Below are 15,278 nucleotides of genomic sequence, written 5' to 3'. Positions count from 1 at the left end.
TACATACAAAAGTGCAAAACCGTATAATAATTTTTGTTTTTTATTTCTCTTTTTATAGATGAATTGTTCATTGATATGTAAAAACGTGCCTTTCGTACCTTCGTCAGTCTTATACGATTAGTCTTTAGCATTCGATTGTTTCAATCTTTACCGTATCTATACAAATGATTTATAATTGATCGTTTGATTTGGTCGTCACGCGTCATTTGCTGTTGAATAACATCTTTTCGCAGTAATTTCAACAAGTCGAACTTGGTTGGACCAAGTAAGCAAGAATATCTTTCCTAGAGTCGTGTTGTCACTAATTAAATTAAATAAGAAATTATTTAAAGAGAGAGCAATCGAAACCGCGATATAAAACGTTGTAGTTATTCGTGATTAATTTCTGACTTGTTGAAGCTGTCGAGTAATGTTGTTCAAATTGATAATTCGAGCACTAATGATTATGTTTTTTATCCTTAATTGATGATCGACCACTTATATGGCGCTTATACAACATCGTGTGTTTTGTACAAATAAAGTCGACGTTATATCTATATATAACATATGTATGTATATCTGCTGCGTACGTATATCTGCGTATAACACAGATTCGTGCTATACGTAGAACCGATCGAGTATATATGTATTGAAACGGGGAGGATATATAGTGCTGATTTAACAGTTTGAGCATTATGAATCATTCATGCTCGAAGTGGCTGGAAGGACAAGCATAAAGAATAATGAGAACGAAATAAAGCGCACATGCACATTAGATTGCAAATTTTTTGTTTTTATCGAATGCATGCGCGAGATGAAAATTTTAATACATATATATATATATATATGATATATATATTTTTTTTTTAACATTTTATTTGGCATTGTTTTGATCGAGATTGATGTACGTTGCAGACGACCGTGATTATTATTTGCACTATTATTTTTTAGTTTATTATCAAAATATTCTATTAATATTATCACTACTATTATAGTTTTACGTATTATTAAGGTCAACGCTATTACCATCGCTGCATTATACATATATTGTATCTAAAAAGTGAAACAAATTGCGAGCTGAGCTCGTGATGCAATCGAATTTGCACGTCGTGCTTTCGCCCTCTAACAACGATTCATCGCGAGATCACACGTGCTTCATCGATTTGAAACTATGACACATCTGTGAATGAAGAAATATATTCGCCCATATATACTTTCTTCTCGCCTCCTCTCCCCTTCATCCTTCATTCTATTCATTATATTCACGTATCATGTAATGATCGATAATAATTGTATGATCGAAGACGTATATTAATGCAATCTATTATTGTATAATGGTTGATATAATATATAAATAATATTACAACAAAATACACGAGAAAGTATTTTTAGATGTGCTTATATTTCTCAGTAGTTATTTCTTTGAGCCAAATATCAAGTGACAGATTGTTGTAAGGAATCGAATACGTTGCTCTTGTCCACGAGGATCGCAGGTCGGGATCGAATAAAGTAAGAGAAGCAGTGGGTAAATAGAAGTTAACGCAGTGTGGATTGCTTCGGATTGCGTTACAAAATCAGGCAAAATTCGCAATAAGCGACAAGTGGCAAGAGTCATATAGTCATGTATAAATATACGAAAAGATCGATTGATACAGTATATTACGCAGGGATCTCGATCTAATCTTTAGTATTCTTCCGTAGGATCTCCTTCGCCATCGGTGGAGTCCATGCCGACTTCCTCGTAATCCTTCTCCAAAGCGGCGAGATCCTCCCGCGCCTCCGAGAACTCACCCTCTTCCATCCCTTCGCCGACGTACCAATGCACGAAGGCTCGCTTTGCGTACATCAGATCGAATTTGTGATCGAGCCGCGCCCAGGCCTCGGCGATCGCCGTCGTATTGGATAACATGCAGACGGCGCGCTGAACCTTGGCGAGATCACCGCCGGGAACGACGGTAGGCGGTTGATAATTGATGCCGACCTTGAATCCTGTGGGACACCAATCGACAAATTGGATGCTGCGCTTGGTCTTGATAGTTGCGATCGCCGCGTTAACGTCCTTCGGCACTACGTCGCCTCTATAGAGCATGCAACATGCCATGTACTTTCCGTGACGAGGGTCGCACTTGACCATCTGATTTGCGGGCTCGAAGCAGGCGTTTGTTATCTCGGCAACGGAGAGTTGCTCGTGATAGGCCTTTTCCGCGGATATGACGGGAGCGTAGGTGACCAGAGGGAAGTGGATTCTGGGATAGGGCACCAGGTTCGTTTGAAATTCTGTCAGATCGACGTTGAGCGCGCCGTCGAAGCGCAGCGAGGCAGTGATCGAGGATACGATCTGGCCGATCAGGCGATTCAAATTAGTATAAGTTGGTCGTTCGATGTCCAGATTACGTCTGCAAATATCGTATATGGCCTCGTTATCCACCATGAACGCGCAGTCGGAGTGCTCGAGGGTGGTGTGCGTCGTGAGAATCGAGTTATACGGCTCGACAACGGCTGTAGAGACCTGCGGCGCCGGATAAATCGCAAATTCGAGTTTCGACTTTTTCCCATAATCCACCGACAGCCGTTCCATCAATAGAGACGTGAAGCCAGAACCGGTACCACCGCCGAACGAGTGGAAAATCAAAAAGCCTTGGAGTCCCGTGCATTGATCCGCCAGCTTGCGAATGCGGTCCAAGACAAGGTCCACTATCTCCTTGCCGATCGTATAGTGGCCGCGTGCATAATTGTTGGCAGCATCCTCTTTGCCGGTTATCAGCTGCTCCGGATGGAAGAGTTGCCGGTACGTGCCTGTACGCACCTCATCTAAAAGATTAACAAGAAGAACATCGGTAGATGAAATTCCAGTTATATGGCTATCCAGTTATTTGTCTTGGAAATGATTATAAATATCGTCTTGCTCTTACCCACGACGGTCGGCTCGAGATCGACGAAGACCGCTCTAGGCACATGCTTCCCGGCGCCAGTCTCGCTGAAGAAGGTATTGAAACTGTCGTCACCGCCTCCGAGTATCTTGTCTGACGGCATTTGCCCATCGGGTTGAATACCGTGCTCCAAACAGTACAGCTCCCAGCAGGCATTTCCGATTTGCACTCCCGCCTGCCCCACGTGGACGGATATGCATTCACGCTACAAACGATATATTGCGCAATTACTTAATTGCAGTCTGCGACAACAAAAACCTTTGTTTTTCATTGAAATCCACTTTACAATCCTACATCTGTAATTTGATTTATAATTTATTATACACCCCAGTGAGAAATGACAGAGTGGAATCGACGTCGAATCGATGTCGATTTCATTATCATTTCTCACTGGGATATAAATAAGTTGCCTGTATTAAACCTATATAGCTTCTCGATTGTTACTTAATACTTTGATATAATATTATTATCTATTATCGTGTCTTATAAATAAGTACATTATTTACGCGTTGATAATCGCGGAAGCTCCTATATTACTTGTATTCACAGATTTATTCTTTGGAGACACAAAGCTATTTTTATTTTAATTTATAATTTAAATCTATAATATAAATAACTGTGACAAAATTTGAGTTATAACTTTATATGCGCTTGATGATATGTGTAAAGGATATTTGAAGAATTAGAACACATATATACACCTACAATACAAGCACTTATACATGATACGTAGGATGTTCCAAGGTTATTAGCAAAGATCGAATGAGTATAGAAATCGAATACGGTCTTGTAAAAATTTTTCTTCACGACGCTGTTAAGGCAAGCTCGGGCAAGATATTCGCTGCAGCGGAGCTTGTCGCATTGCGTCGTGTGAATTTTTGTTTCTAAAAGTAGCAGCAACGTAATGCAACTGCGGACATCACTTGCGCCAATACTCGTTTCATCTTCAGATAAGATTCGCTGTGCTCCACGCGGCCAAAACTTTTTTAATAAATTAGAAAAAAATATAATTAAATTTTATGAAACGATTGTAGGTAATAATAGAAGGCTGTACACGGGTTGTATTCTCCAATGGTTTTTCTTCCAAAAACAGAACATGTACTTATTTGCGATTAGATGCATTAGGATATCGGGTCTTACTTGGTAAATATACCTACTATAATTAACACAGACTCAATTATAATATCGATATTATAATTTCTCATCCAATAATATAAATGTAATATAACTCGTGTTATATATAAGTAATAATTATACATTATTGAGTATTTTATGACTGATGTATAATACATATATATAATTATAATTATAAATGATGTAATATATTACTGTCAATTGGTGTTTGATTCGAAGGATCGCCTATAGAGATGAAAATGACCGAAAAAAAAAACTAGAAACTTTGAATAAAAAACTCAATAAAAAGCAGTTTTTTTTACTGACATCAGTTCATCTCTAATGCCGCCTATAAGTCAATATCAATAAAAGATTCAACGCGATTCTTGCTAACAGCTGCGTTCAGCAGGAAAAGCAGAGAATTGCGTTACAAAATTGTTGTAAGAATCGTTAATATGGTTTCTATACACTTTTAGATTCAATGAGGAACTATAAAAGGCAAGAACAATCGTATTAGAAAATTTTGCAATACGTTGATATTGGCCGTGTGGGTTGCAATCGACGAGAACCATTTCAAAAGAAGAAAACAGAAATGTTTTACAAGAGATATTGATTTCCTCACCATGTTGAAGAACGATAAAACGAAGACCCGCGCGAGATCTGCTTGCTGGGTGTGCTAACAATGATACGCTGCGATGTCGCTGATGCGTCCAATCTCGACTGCAGCCGTTTGAGCGGAGTTGGCGATGGAACTCCCTCGAACGATCTTGATCTGACTGAGCGCCTACCGGGAACGATCGGTCTCTTATAGCTTCGGTGCGTACACCTCGATTTACGCCCGTGTGTCGCCCGTCCCAGGAACATGCCGCCTATGTCTATATGACGCCGATCGTCACCACTCGTCACGCTTATCCGACTATGTAGGGTCATGAGGTTGCGTAACTCACGCTGACTGACGCTCGCGGCCGATCCGCGCTGGAGCGAACATTCCTCAATCCTTTCCCCCCTTTTTTGCCCGATTGTAATAATATGACTTTGAACCTGCAACGAGTACAATGCGTCTGTTATAGAATATAGTACACGTCCTCGCTTCGATACTGCTGAAGATTTCATTCTTGAACTGCGATTCGTCGCTTATTTCCTCGGGGTCCTTGTTTTCGCAACGTGGAGACGCTAAATAAAAGTGGCTAAAACAAACCAAGAGGACTCGCACGATTGAGTCTGGGATTGTCTGGGGCGATTTAGACTTCTATGTAGAGACAGTTTTAGAGACAGCATTGCAAATATATATATATATATATATATATATCGTGGAGACGTGGAGAGCGACGAACTCTGTGTATATATGTATAGCTGCGTTAAACACGTGAACGTGTATACGCGCGTGTACTTCCGTCCTAGAATAGCCGCGCTGCGTCCTTACTCCTTACACTCGCATGTACCCGTTTCACTTACTGCATCCGTTGAATGGCAGAAATCCTTCTGCAAGGCCGAAACAGCGAATGGGAATCTATCGGTGAGGAAATCGGAAAAAAAATATCCCGTAGAAAACAATGTAATTAACAGCAATATGTATATGTCCGCAGTACTTAATTTTATTCAACAATTGTTATGTCGTTTTATCCTTCTTGATATTCTATAAATATCAAGAAGGATAAAACGACATTATTTATAGTATCTACTAGGTCTCTTAAAAGAAAAGCAGCGGCCATAATATTATATTAATAATCTATAATATAGTTATACTGTCATTAATATATATATATATATATATGTGTGTGTGTTTCGCGCGCGCAATATTTTATAAGAAAAAAAAATAGAGTTAATATAGCTCGTTAAAGTTTGCTACGACTTTCAGTCAAATAACTGCTTGTTGACGACAGCAATAGTCTATATATGACAGACTTGTAAAAATAAGGCAATCTAGCTATTATAATCCCGATATCACGATGTATATATTATAGATATGATAAGAACTTGATTCGTGTGTTCCTCTCGTGCCCCTTAAGAGTGATTTCAACTAAAGTGAAGTAAAGAATGTTTTCGGATTTCTCTGTCCACCATAATATGAAATATCAGGATACAATCGCCGTGTATATACTATATGCAATTAGGATTATTACGTGTTATAGGATTGAATGGAGTTAAACAGCAAGGTAACTAGGTTGAATGTCTCTAAGTGGCCTTAGCTTCTTCTTTTTCTTAATTTTTGCTCATTCATTGCTCATCGATTTGCTTTATTAAATTCCAGCAAATATAAATGGATTGAAATGGATTAAAATGGATTCAGATTTTCAGAAATACGAATTTATGGATGTTAAAATGAATCCTTTTCAATCCTGAATACATTTTTATTCATTTATAGGAATTGTACGAAGCATATCTGTATATGCCTTTCAATCTAAAAATAATATCAGCTTTTTCAGTGCATCGTATACTGTTCAATTCAAAATTTTGAATAGGAAATGCTGCAGTTTTTTAATCCAATTCAATTGAATCCAAAAAAAAGTTTTCACTGTTTAAAATACGCATTCAAAAAAACAAAATGTCCAACTCATTTTAATTCATTCTTGTTTGCTGGGATGTTTGTAATAAAATAAAAGTACTATCGTATGCATGTTTTACGAATATGACAAATTGATCCTATTTTTTCCTTTCATTTATTACACTACAAGCAAAAGCGTCTGTATTTAAAAGTCACTATCAACGTCATCTATGTCAAATTATCGCAAACTATAAAATTCACGATTACCTTTAGCCGGTAATTCTGATTTGGTTACAAAGTATGTTCTATGAAAGGCCAGAGAAGAACGCTGACATTATCGACAATTGACATAAATCTGTTATTATTAATACACTGGATAATACTGGATAATATTGTTAAATTCATGATTTTTATTACTGCAGAAATAAGTATGAATACTTGTAGTATTATAATATCTTATATATATATATATATTGCCGTAAAATTCTATTCTTTTTCTGCAGTTACCATATCTGTTGATAAACTTGGACGATATATAACGTTATAAAATCACAATTTTAAAGAAAGATCGAACATCATTGAGTTTTAAATGTACGTCACGTCTACGAAACTAACAAAACATAAAATAAGTGTATATTATAAGTGTTTTACTCATAAATCACTTATAAATATTAACAGGAACGCCGCAACTCCCGTAAGAATGTCAATCTTTAACAGTATCTCGGTGCTTAGAAGTTCATGGGCCCATGGCACAAAATGACAAAAACTTAGAGCAATAAGATGTAAGCGCAGTAAGGAAATCGTAACATTGTGGATTCGCTATTGGCCTTACGGTCTCTGCAGTGATTAGCCAATTTGCTTACTGCTTATACGTCTTACTGCCTCTGAGATATTCCCGGATACTCCTGCGGTAGTCCTGTCCTGGTCGAGCTCTCGAGCACTCTCGAGGTATACCGTATAGGTATAAATCACTGTGGAAACGACAATTGCGAGCTTCGCCTCGCTCCTTCCTCTTCGCTTTCCACGACCTGGCGTTCGCTTTCTCTCCTTCTCTTTTGCTTTGCTCTTCTTCTTCCTCTCTATTCTTAACCGTCTTTAGAGCGACCGTAGCTCTCAACAGTGGTGCTCCGATTTTTCCTGTCAAAATAAAAACTTCATAAATTGCGATCTCGCGTACACCTTCCCAAACGACAGATTGCTATCTACAATAAGCAGAAGATTTATATTTGAAATGCATATACATATGTTAGAGAGAAAAAGTAATTTAAATAAAAATATCGATTTTCGAATTTAATTCGACCGAGGAATTAATAAACAATTCAAATAATTTTGAATTGACATTCAGTTTTCATCCTACGTGAATGTTTTATCGTTAGTTACATTTCTCGTGAAAATTTTTGAATAAAAGCAAATAGAATAAATATTTGTTCGTTCCAGAAAATTCTGATTTTACTATATGAGTTATTTCGAAAATCATCGTTTACAATGCCGTTTCCAAATATTATACATTCTTCATTACGACTACCTGTGCTGCTCTTTCCTTTATCACGAGCTTTCTCGGTTTCTAGCAGCCCTCTAATATCTCGAGCGGTTCACAAGTTTCACAACCGGATTTTAGACGCCTCTAACATTCGCCGTGCGATGTTTACCACGGAGGTTTGCGGTAAGAGAATAACACGTTCGAGATCAAAGGAGCATCAATAAAGAATGCATCCTAAAAAAGAAACGCCACGAAAAATATACGTGTCCCTCGCAGATATACATTTGCGTTACAGCGAAGCTGTAAGCGAAACAAGCGAAGCCAGGGAATAAGTTGGAAAGAAAAGGAACATTTCCTGTCAATAACGTTAAAAATTCAAACTAAATAATTCAATTTCCTTTTGTGGGCGCTCGAAAGTTCAAACCAGAAATCCCATTAATAAAAACGCAACGAGTTGTTGTGTTACGTAAAATATAATAAGAGGTGAATTTCCTCAAATGACTTATTTATTCCGTCTAAATAACAATATCAGAACGTTTCGACTCACTTTGGAGTCTTCCTGATCAGCTAATGCAAAATTTAACGTTCTTCCTTTGTATTCATACTGTAAGATTAAAACTCAGCTAAAAAAAAAAATTCAAAGAGCTGATATTATCATTTGGATTGCAGGACGAAATTCGTCTACGTCTTCTGTTATTATTTAATTTTAAATTTTCATGCGATTTGACGAAATGACGCCACCTTTTGAAAACGAACCATCGCTACGCTATAGCTTTTCTCTCAAGATCACTCAAGATGCTGCGGAGAGAAAGATAAAGGAAAGATGAAGTTCAAGGTCACGCACACGCTCGCTCCTCGTTGTTGCGCAACACAATCGGCGCTCTGTACCTAAGAGTCCACCGACAATATGCGTGATATCGCGAATATCCGAAGTACAATAACGTGTACACGTCGTAAAAGAATCGCCACAAAGGGTCTTATAGCGTACAAAAAGGCATCGCCTGCAGACATCTTTCGAATTGCATTCTCTTTTGTCTTTTCTGGAGAATCTCGGAAACAATTCTCCACAATTCTGGATTTCTATGGACAAATTCTCTCTCTCTCTTCGTAAAATCCATTTCTCCATCAAATTTTAAACGTAAAAAATAATAAGCGTCTTTCCTCTCATGTTTTATTTGTAGAAAAAACGAAAAACAGAAATATTTAGGAAGAAGAAATAAATTCTTCGCCAAGCGGCAAGAAATATATGCTCTTGTATTTTCATTTTTTGTCAATTGTGATAGAAAAGGTCCGTGTTTATATCAAGTTAAAAAAATCTGTTATTCCTTCGATGTTAAACATTGCAGAGTTTTTCCTATACAAATTAAATCAAAATAATAAACATGATACTTCCAATAATACATATTTTCCAAGTGTATATAAAGATTAACGTACGATGAAAAATTCTTTGGACTACTCAGGTAATTTATTTATTTCAGATAAGAGAAGAGGATATTCTTAACCGTCGTTAAAGCTCCTTGATTCTGAAGCAGTGGTGCTCAGATTTTTAAAAATCGACGCTCCGAAATACGACCACAGATAACAAAAATTCGGTGCTTTATTTTGCGGGCGGTCTTAATATACCCGCGACATTCATACATAGGGACGCGACTTTTTTTACGAGCTGATAAAAGAAGAATCCAGTATTCATCTCGCTGATTCGCGGAAGCGTAGCGAGCGAACGCGTTTTACTCAAGAACACGGCATCGCCTTCCGGTATATATGCGTGTCGCCTCTCGTAACAGCAAAGCGAGAGAGAAAGAGAGAACATTTTTACCACCGCTTTCAGGCTGCTGTCCAGAAACGTCTCTTCGCTTCGTTCTCTTCCCTTCGAAAATCGCATCTTTCTTTGTTGTGATTCCCCCGGACGCCTTGGGAAAAAGCGTCCCTTCTCTCGTCCCTCCTTAAGGGCCTCACGGGATGGTAACTGCCTGCCTGCGAGCAAGATACAGAAAGGGAGGGAGATAATCCAGGACCACGGAACGAAGAGAGACCGATGAAGCGAACGGGGGTGAGGGAAGAAGAAAGGGAGACAGAGAGAGAGAGAGAGAGAGAGAACGGGGCCCCTTCTCCGAGAATGCCCCTACTACGAGTGAGGCCGCTAATGCCATACCCGTCGGACGCATCACTCCGCTTTCCGGCTTCGTCGACGACGGTGTTTGGTGTCTCTTTCGACGAGGACGAGGAAAATTTCCGTGCGGGGGAAGTCGGTCCTGCGAAGAGGAGCGTCTCCACAGGAAGAGGAAGTCCAGCGAGGGGGATCCAGCAACGTGGGATCGATCCGATATACGCCCGTCCAGCGGCCCTGGATGGGTTTGAATTCAGTCCACGTTTCACGATTATATGCGTGACTAGATCCACACTCATCCAAGGATACTGGACCTGTGCTGAGGCGAGGAGGGCGCGTGCGCGCGCGCGCGAGCGCTCGCTCGCTCGCTTGGACCGCCAACACACCTGTTCTTCTCTTCTCCCGAGTCGAGGCTTCTGGGAAGAGTGATATCGCGAGGTAAATGAGGGAGCGGATTGAAAGGATAAAGAGCGAACGAGAGAGAGAGAGAGAGAGAGAGAGATAGATAGATAGAGGGGGAGGGCGGAGGGGGCTTCGCAGCGGCATCACGAGGTAACGGTCGCAGGCGCGAGGTCGCGATTTCTCACGGATCTCTTCCATCGCGTAGATTCGAAACCGGTATAATAATCTCGGCGCGCGCAATCGCCGCCGGAGTCGAGACACGGTGCCTAATGGCGTCGATGCGACCGCGTCTCGGAAGACGTTCTAGTTCTCGGGAATATACACTCCGAGAAGACCATCTCGCTCGCGAGGGTAAACTCGGCGTCGGAGATCGAAGACTAGACGGAAATTTATACCGGTTTCGGAATCACGCTCTCGAAACTCGTCGCCCTCGTGTGCGCCACTCGAAGCCCGCGCGAACGTTCCGCTTCTGTCACGCGCTTAGAGGTACGACCAGGTGCGACCCTGTGTGAGAGGCAAACAACTTTCGTTTAAGATCAACTCATTGTCACAATAAAATCGCAGCGTCGGCTGCATTTATTTGTCTCTAATTTAATATTTAAAGCCCCAAGTCGCGCCTCACGCGCCTCTTCATCGTCGACCTGTCCTTTGTCTATCCCAAGTTTTGCAACGGGCGCTCTTCTGCTCTTGTCTCACGATTGTATTAAGGACGAGACGCGTCCACGTGCATGTATTATTCGATCGCGAAACGCGAACGCTGACGAAACTCGATGCATTCCTGAGTGCCGGAGCCAATGGCCGTGGGATTCCCTTTCAGTTTCTTTGTGTGTGAACACCTGCCGCGCTTTCCCCTCCAGTCTTCTCCCCCTTTTACCACGGCAGCGGCAACAATCCTGCCCTTAACTCCCCCCCTCCTCCTTCTTCTCTTCTTTCGTCCACCGTCTTCCCGCCACCATCCTTCCCGAATAACGGTAAAAACTCGTCCGTACCCCCGAACACGAGCGAGATTTCCTTCTCTCTATATACTCCAATGAAAAATTTCAAAATCCTACCCTCGCAATTACGCTCTTTAATAATCGGATTACAATGTATACTCCATTTTCATTTGTTTATATTACTTTACCTTTGGATAAATTAAAGATAGATGTACATTATATATAATATATATATATCATACAGAATTTTTATACAATGTGTACAATATACATATATATACACACATTGTATAAAATTTGTATGTGTGTGTGTGTGTGTGTGTGTTTTGTGTAAAATTGTTAATTCTTTTATACTATGATACGAATCATATGTTTGTCGTAAAATAAAAAATATCACAATTTCGTTTGTTTAAATTGTTTAGAGATATTTAGAACTTGACACCCTTTCGGTAATGCGAGTTTTACTATATAGGCGCAAATCACTCGACTTCTATGACTATGAAAATAACGTGAAAGAGAAATACCTTTTGCACGATACAATATCCAAATCTATATTGACAACGATAATACGCTCACTAGATCGCAGACTACCTTCTTAAGCTAGTAGACACCTTTTTTCCTTCATGTCGATAACAAGTCGAAAGAATTGCGTCAATAATTTATAACAAAGGCTTCAGCATTCGTGGCAGGTTATCGCGAAGACCGTTGATCTTTGCGGACTAACGTATAGTTAAAGGCAATATTGACAAGATCGTTGAACAGCAGCACGGATTTCTTCAGTTTTCTTCAGTCTCTACAATCTGTATCAAGTACTTTGAGATTCTAGGCTCAATTGCGCTATACGGGGATGGTCCTCCTGATTGTCCGTATCTCCCCGTGACATATCCGGATCCGATCGGATCTCTTCCAACGCTTGCTTGATCTGCGCCTGTAGCTGTCCGGCTACTTTGCGCACCGCCGTGTGATTCTGCTTGATCTGCTTCGCATAGGAGAGCATGCCATCCCACGGGGCTACGCTCGTATGCGCGAGATACAGTTCCTTCCATAATTGAATACTGATAGGTGCAACACTCGGCCAAATCACTCCCGGATTAGGCTCGTATAACGGATTTATCCATTGTTCCAAAATATCCGGTTGATTCATGTACGACCATAAACTATAAGTCCGCTCAGATAACCGTAATTTTATTCTTTCCGCTTCAGAATCACCTGATAAATGGAAAATACATATTATGATGATAGCAATAATAAAGAAATAGAAATCTTAACAAATATATACAATTATAAATGATGTAGAATTAATAAAAAATATATAATTAGTATTTCACGTACCTAAAAATGTACCATAGTTCGAGGAATAGGCGTGTTTGTACAATTTTACGAGTAAATCCGCGGTATACTCGAAGCTAAATTGAAATTGATGATGCAGCTGGTATAGGCAATCAAGGAAAAGCAGAAAAGTTGGCGCGTGTGTCGGATTTTGCGAATTTGAAGGCTGATAGGCTCCACAGCGGGTCCGGCTGAAAAATTGATGGCCGGCTTGTAGCCATTCACGCTCTACGAGTGCTTCGAGTCCTCGTACTGTCCGACAATCAGGATTTAGTATTGCTTGGGCCAAACTAGTTACCACCAATGTAGAATCCCTACCCGTGCTGCCTATAAATTACGAAATATTATTACACGATTGATATTCCGAAGAAATGAATAGATGAACGCAACTTTTACAACACTATTAAATATTTACATTATTAATATCTATTTGATAGAATACATCTACACACCATGCACCAGCACTGCCGCTGCTTCTTGATGCAGGCATTGCGCCGTGACACAGGCAGCATTTAAAGCGCTCTGTACAGCGGTTAACCATCCGCTATTATCCAATTTCGACAGCCATTGCGACGTGGAACAGTTGACATCGTTGCAAGTTTCTATTAATTTATAGAAACTATCGGCTAATTCGTGTGGTCGAAGAACTGGTTTGTGCACTTTCCGCCATTGCGGATAAGCCGCGTCCATTTCTGTGCCACCGCCTCTGGCTCTGGCACCTTGTGCCTGATTAACCGATCTTGTGTCTACTATGTAGCTATAAATAAAATTCAATGACTGTAATAAATAAAACAAAAAAAAAACGATATTTGCTATTTTTAAAAGCAGTATATTTACCCACGTCTTCCGGGACCTAGAACTGCATTTAACAGTTTTTCATCTTCTTTGCATCTTTTACCGGTAGCACCGCATAACGGCTGACTGCTTCTCAACAATATGCTCTGCAATAAAATAAAAGAGAAGTCACAGTTGAATAGATGTTATTTAATAATTTAAAGTAATAAATCTACTTTTTATTTCTGCAGACATTGGAACTTTCATTCTTGGTTTCGTCAAATATATATACTTATACAATTTATACATGTACATATATATATCACTTAAAATTCTAAAAATGTATAATAGTTCAACAAAATGAAATAATATTACTTACCCCTCCTTCGTGTCTGTAACATAAAACTGGGAATCTTCCACCATCTCGAAAGCCAGCTGAAGCTATTACAACTTTGTCATCTACTTGACGCGGTACTATAACTGCCGACGGATACGAAGTACAAACTTTGTAGTCCCTGTTCAAATAACTGATACGCCACTCATCCCCGTGAGCTGCTAACAATCTAGACCATTCAGAAACAGGTGCAAACGCTGTCCATCCATCTTCTATTTGTACCATGATACTATTAGTTGTCTGTGGTCGATAGAAGAATGGATATTGTAGAGTTTGGTCTGGAACGTAAGGGATAGAGTTTTTTCTCATTGACAAGCAATATATTAAAGTATCAATAAATTACCTAGTGATATCAGCTTCTCTATAGACAGTATGGCATTGATTAAATCGTTAGTAGAACCAATATCTAACTGAAGGATTTGGAAATCCTTGCACTTTAATATTATGCTACCACCCGAGCTTTGAGCATTTAGTTTCTTCTCTACGACGTCAATATTCCTGTTCATCAGCTGGTGAAAAGAAAAATTTGATGAAAATTTGAACTGATTGAAGGAGAAGAATGTACTTGAAAATAGTTAAAACTTTAATTTTTTAAATGTTTTTAAAAACTAGATTGCTTTTTTTTCAAAGTTAAAAGACACGAGGTAATGAGATCAGTTCTTTGTTGCTGCACTAGACTGCATCAAACTTTCTCTCTTGCTTTTGCTAAACTTCCACATACACACAAAACACACATTTTTAGAACATACGTCTTGTAGATATTGATCTTTATGACATTCCTTGGATGAAAAAAAGATATTTGCAGCAGTATTTTTTCCCTTAATGTATTAAAATGAATTATACGTCGAGAAATTTATTGATGCCTACCCAAAGCTCTTGTCCATCATCCTGCCTGGAGGACAAGATGAGGTGGTGACCGCTAATGCACAGCGTCCCATCCATGCACTTATTATTGCCATCGCTCTTATCGACCAATACAACATTGTCAACTTGCGGAATTAATATATTATCGCCAATGTGGTCGCCCATTATAGCCTTGGTTCCTCTCTACGTGGCAGCTGACGAGTTTATCGATAAAGTACAAACACTTTGACGGAATAACATAACCTAAACAGTCCGCTAATCCGTCGGACCGCCACAAGATTCTCGAGACATAATTCGCTTAGCTGATCTTTCGATATTTCCTTTGAAGTTCACACTTTAACGACGGATTCGACGACGTTTCCTATTTATCTCGATAATGACTAGATAGGTACAGTCACAGCTGGTTGTGCGACTTGTTTATTATCTACGCGGATCTATATACATATAATCCGCCCGCCGCCGCACCATTCAACTATCGCGAGCATC

General features: G+C 39.6%; 3 protein-coding genes across 3 annotated transcripts; all 3 read right to left on the bottom strand.

Moving 5' to 3' along the window:
• Nucleotides 1-1,362: 1,362 nt before the first annotated feature.
• On the bottom strand, nucleotides 1,363-4,884 carry LOC108778451 (tubulin alpha-1 chain). Its single transcript, XM_018545632.1, has 3 exons — nucleotides 4,645-4,884; nucleotides 2,892-3,114; nucleotides 1,363-2,790 (listed from the first exon to the last, which is right to left on the bottom strand). Exons 1-3 carry the CDS (start codon nucleotides 4,645-4,647, stop codon nucleotides 1,664-1,666), a joined length of 1,353 nt encoding a protein of 450 aa, XP_018401134.1. The 5' UTR covers nucleotides 4,648-4,884; the 3' UTR covers nucleotides 1,363-1,663.
• A 2,464-nt stretch (nucleotides 4,885-7,348) lies between these two features.
• On the bottom strand, nucleotides 7,349-10,694 carry LOC108778287 (uncharacterized). The gene is made up of 3 exons (XM_018545417.1): nucleotides 10,682-10,694; nucleotides 8,033-8,089; nucleotides 7,349-7,644 (listed from the first exon to the last, which is right to left on the bottom strand). The coding sequence occupies exons 1-3, from the start codon at nucleotides 10,692-10,694 to the stop codon at nucleotides 7,367-7,369; spliced, it is 348 nt and encodes a 115-aa protein (XP_018400919.1). The 3' UTR covers nucleotides 7,349-7,366.
• A 1,041-nt stretch (nucleotides 10,695-11,735) lies between these two features.
• Nucleotides 11,736-15,156, bottom strand: LOC108778375 (myotubularin-related protein 9). Its single transcript, XM_018545543.1, has 7 exons — nucleotides 14,796-15,156; nucleotides 14,272-14,437; nucleotides 13,914-14,206; nucleotides 13,598-13,701; nucleotides 13,213-13,517; nucleotides 12,764-13,087; nucleotides 11,736-12,640 (listed from the first exon to the last, which is right to left on the bottom strand). Exons 1-7 carry the CDS (start codon nucleotides 14,955-14,957, stop codon nucleotides 12,237-12,239), a joined length of 1,758 nt encoding a protein of 585 aa, XP_018401045.1. The 5' UTR covers nucleotides 14,958-15,156; the 3' UTR covers nucleotides 11,736-12,236.
• Nucleotides 15,157-15,278: the final 122 nt, after the last annotated feature.

Source organism: Cyphomyrmex costatus, unplaced genomic scaffold (genome assembly GCF_001594065.2).
Source record: "Cyphomyrmex costatus isolate MS0001 unplaced genomic scaffold, Ccosl1.0 scaffold5, whole genome shotgun sequence".
NCBI lineage: Eukaryota > Metazoa > Arthropoda > Insecta > Hymenoptera > Formicidae > Cyphomyrmex > Cyphomyrmex costatus.
Note: the sequence above shows the minus strand (reverse complement) of the source record. Positions and strands in the feature narration are given on the sequence as shown.

What these genes read in the sequence shown, in the direction of transcription:
- LOC108778287 (XM_018545417.1), bottom strand. An exon ending in TAAAGGAAAGAGCAGCACAG is followed by an intron (nt 7,645 to 8,032) that starts GTAGTCGTAATG and finishes TTATTTTGACAG; the next exon opens with GAAAAATCGGAGCACCACTG.
- LOC108778451 (XM_018545632.1), bottom strand. An exon ending in TCTCGAGCCGACCGTCGTGG is followed by an intron (nt 2,791 to 2,891) that starts GTAAGAGCAAGA and finishes TTAATCTTTTAG; the next exon opens with ATGAGGTGCGTACAGGCACG.
- LOC108778375 (XM_018545543.1), bottom strand. Translation starts at nt 14,957, where the DNA reads ATGGGCGACCACATTGGCGATAATATATTAATTCCGCAAGTTGACAAT. An exon ending in ATGATGGACAAGAGCTTTGG is followed by an intron (nt 14,438 to 14,795) that starts GTAGGCATCAAT and finishes TCTTTTCACCAG; the next exon opens with CTGATGAACAGGAATATTGA. An exon ending in GAACTATGGTACATTTTTAG is followed by an intron (nt 12,641 to 12,763) that starts GTACGTGAAATA and finishes TCCATTTATCAG; the next exon opens with GTGATTCTGAAGCGGAAAGA.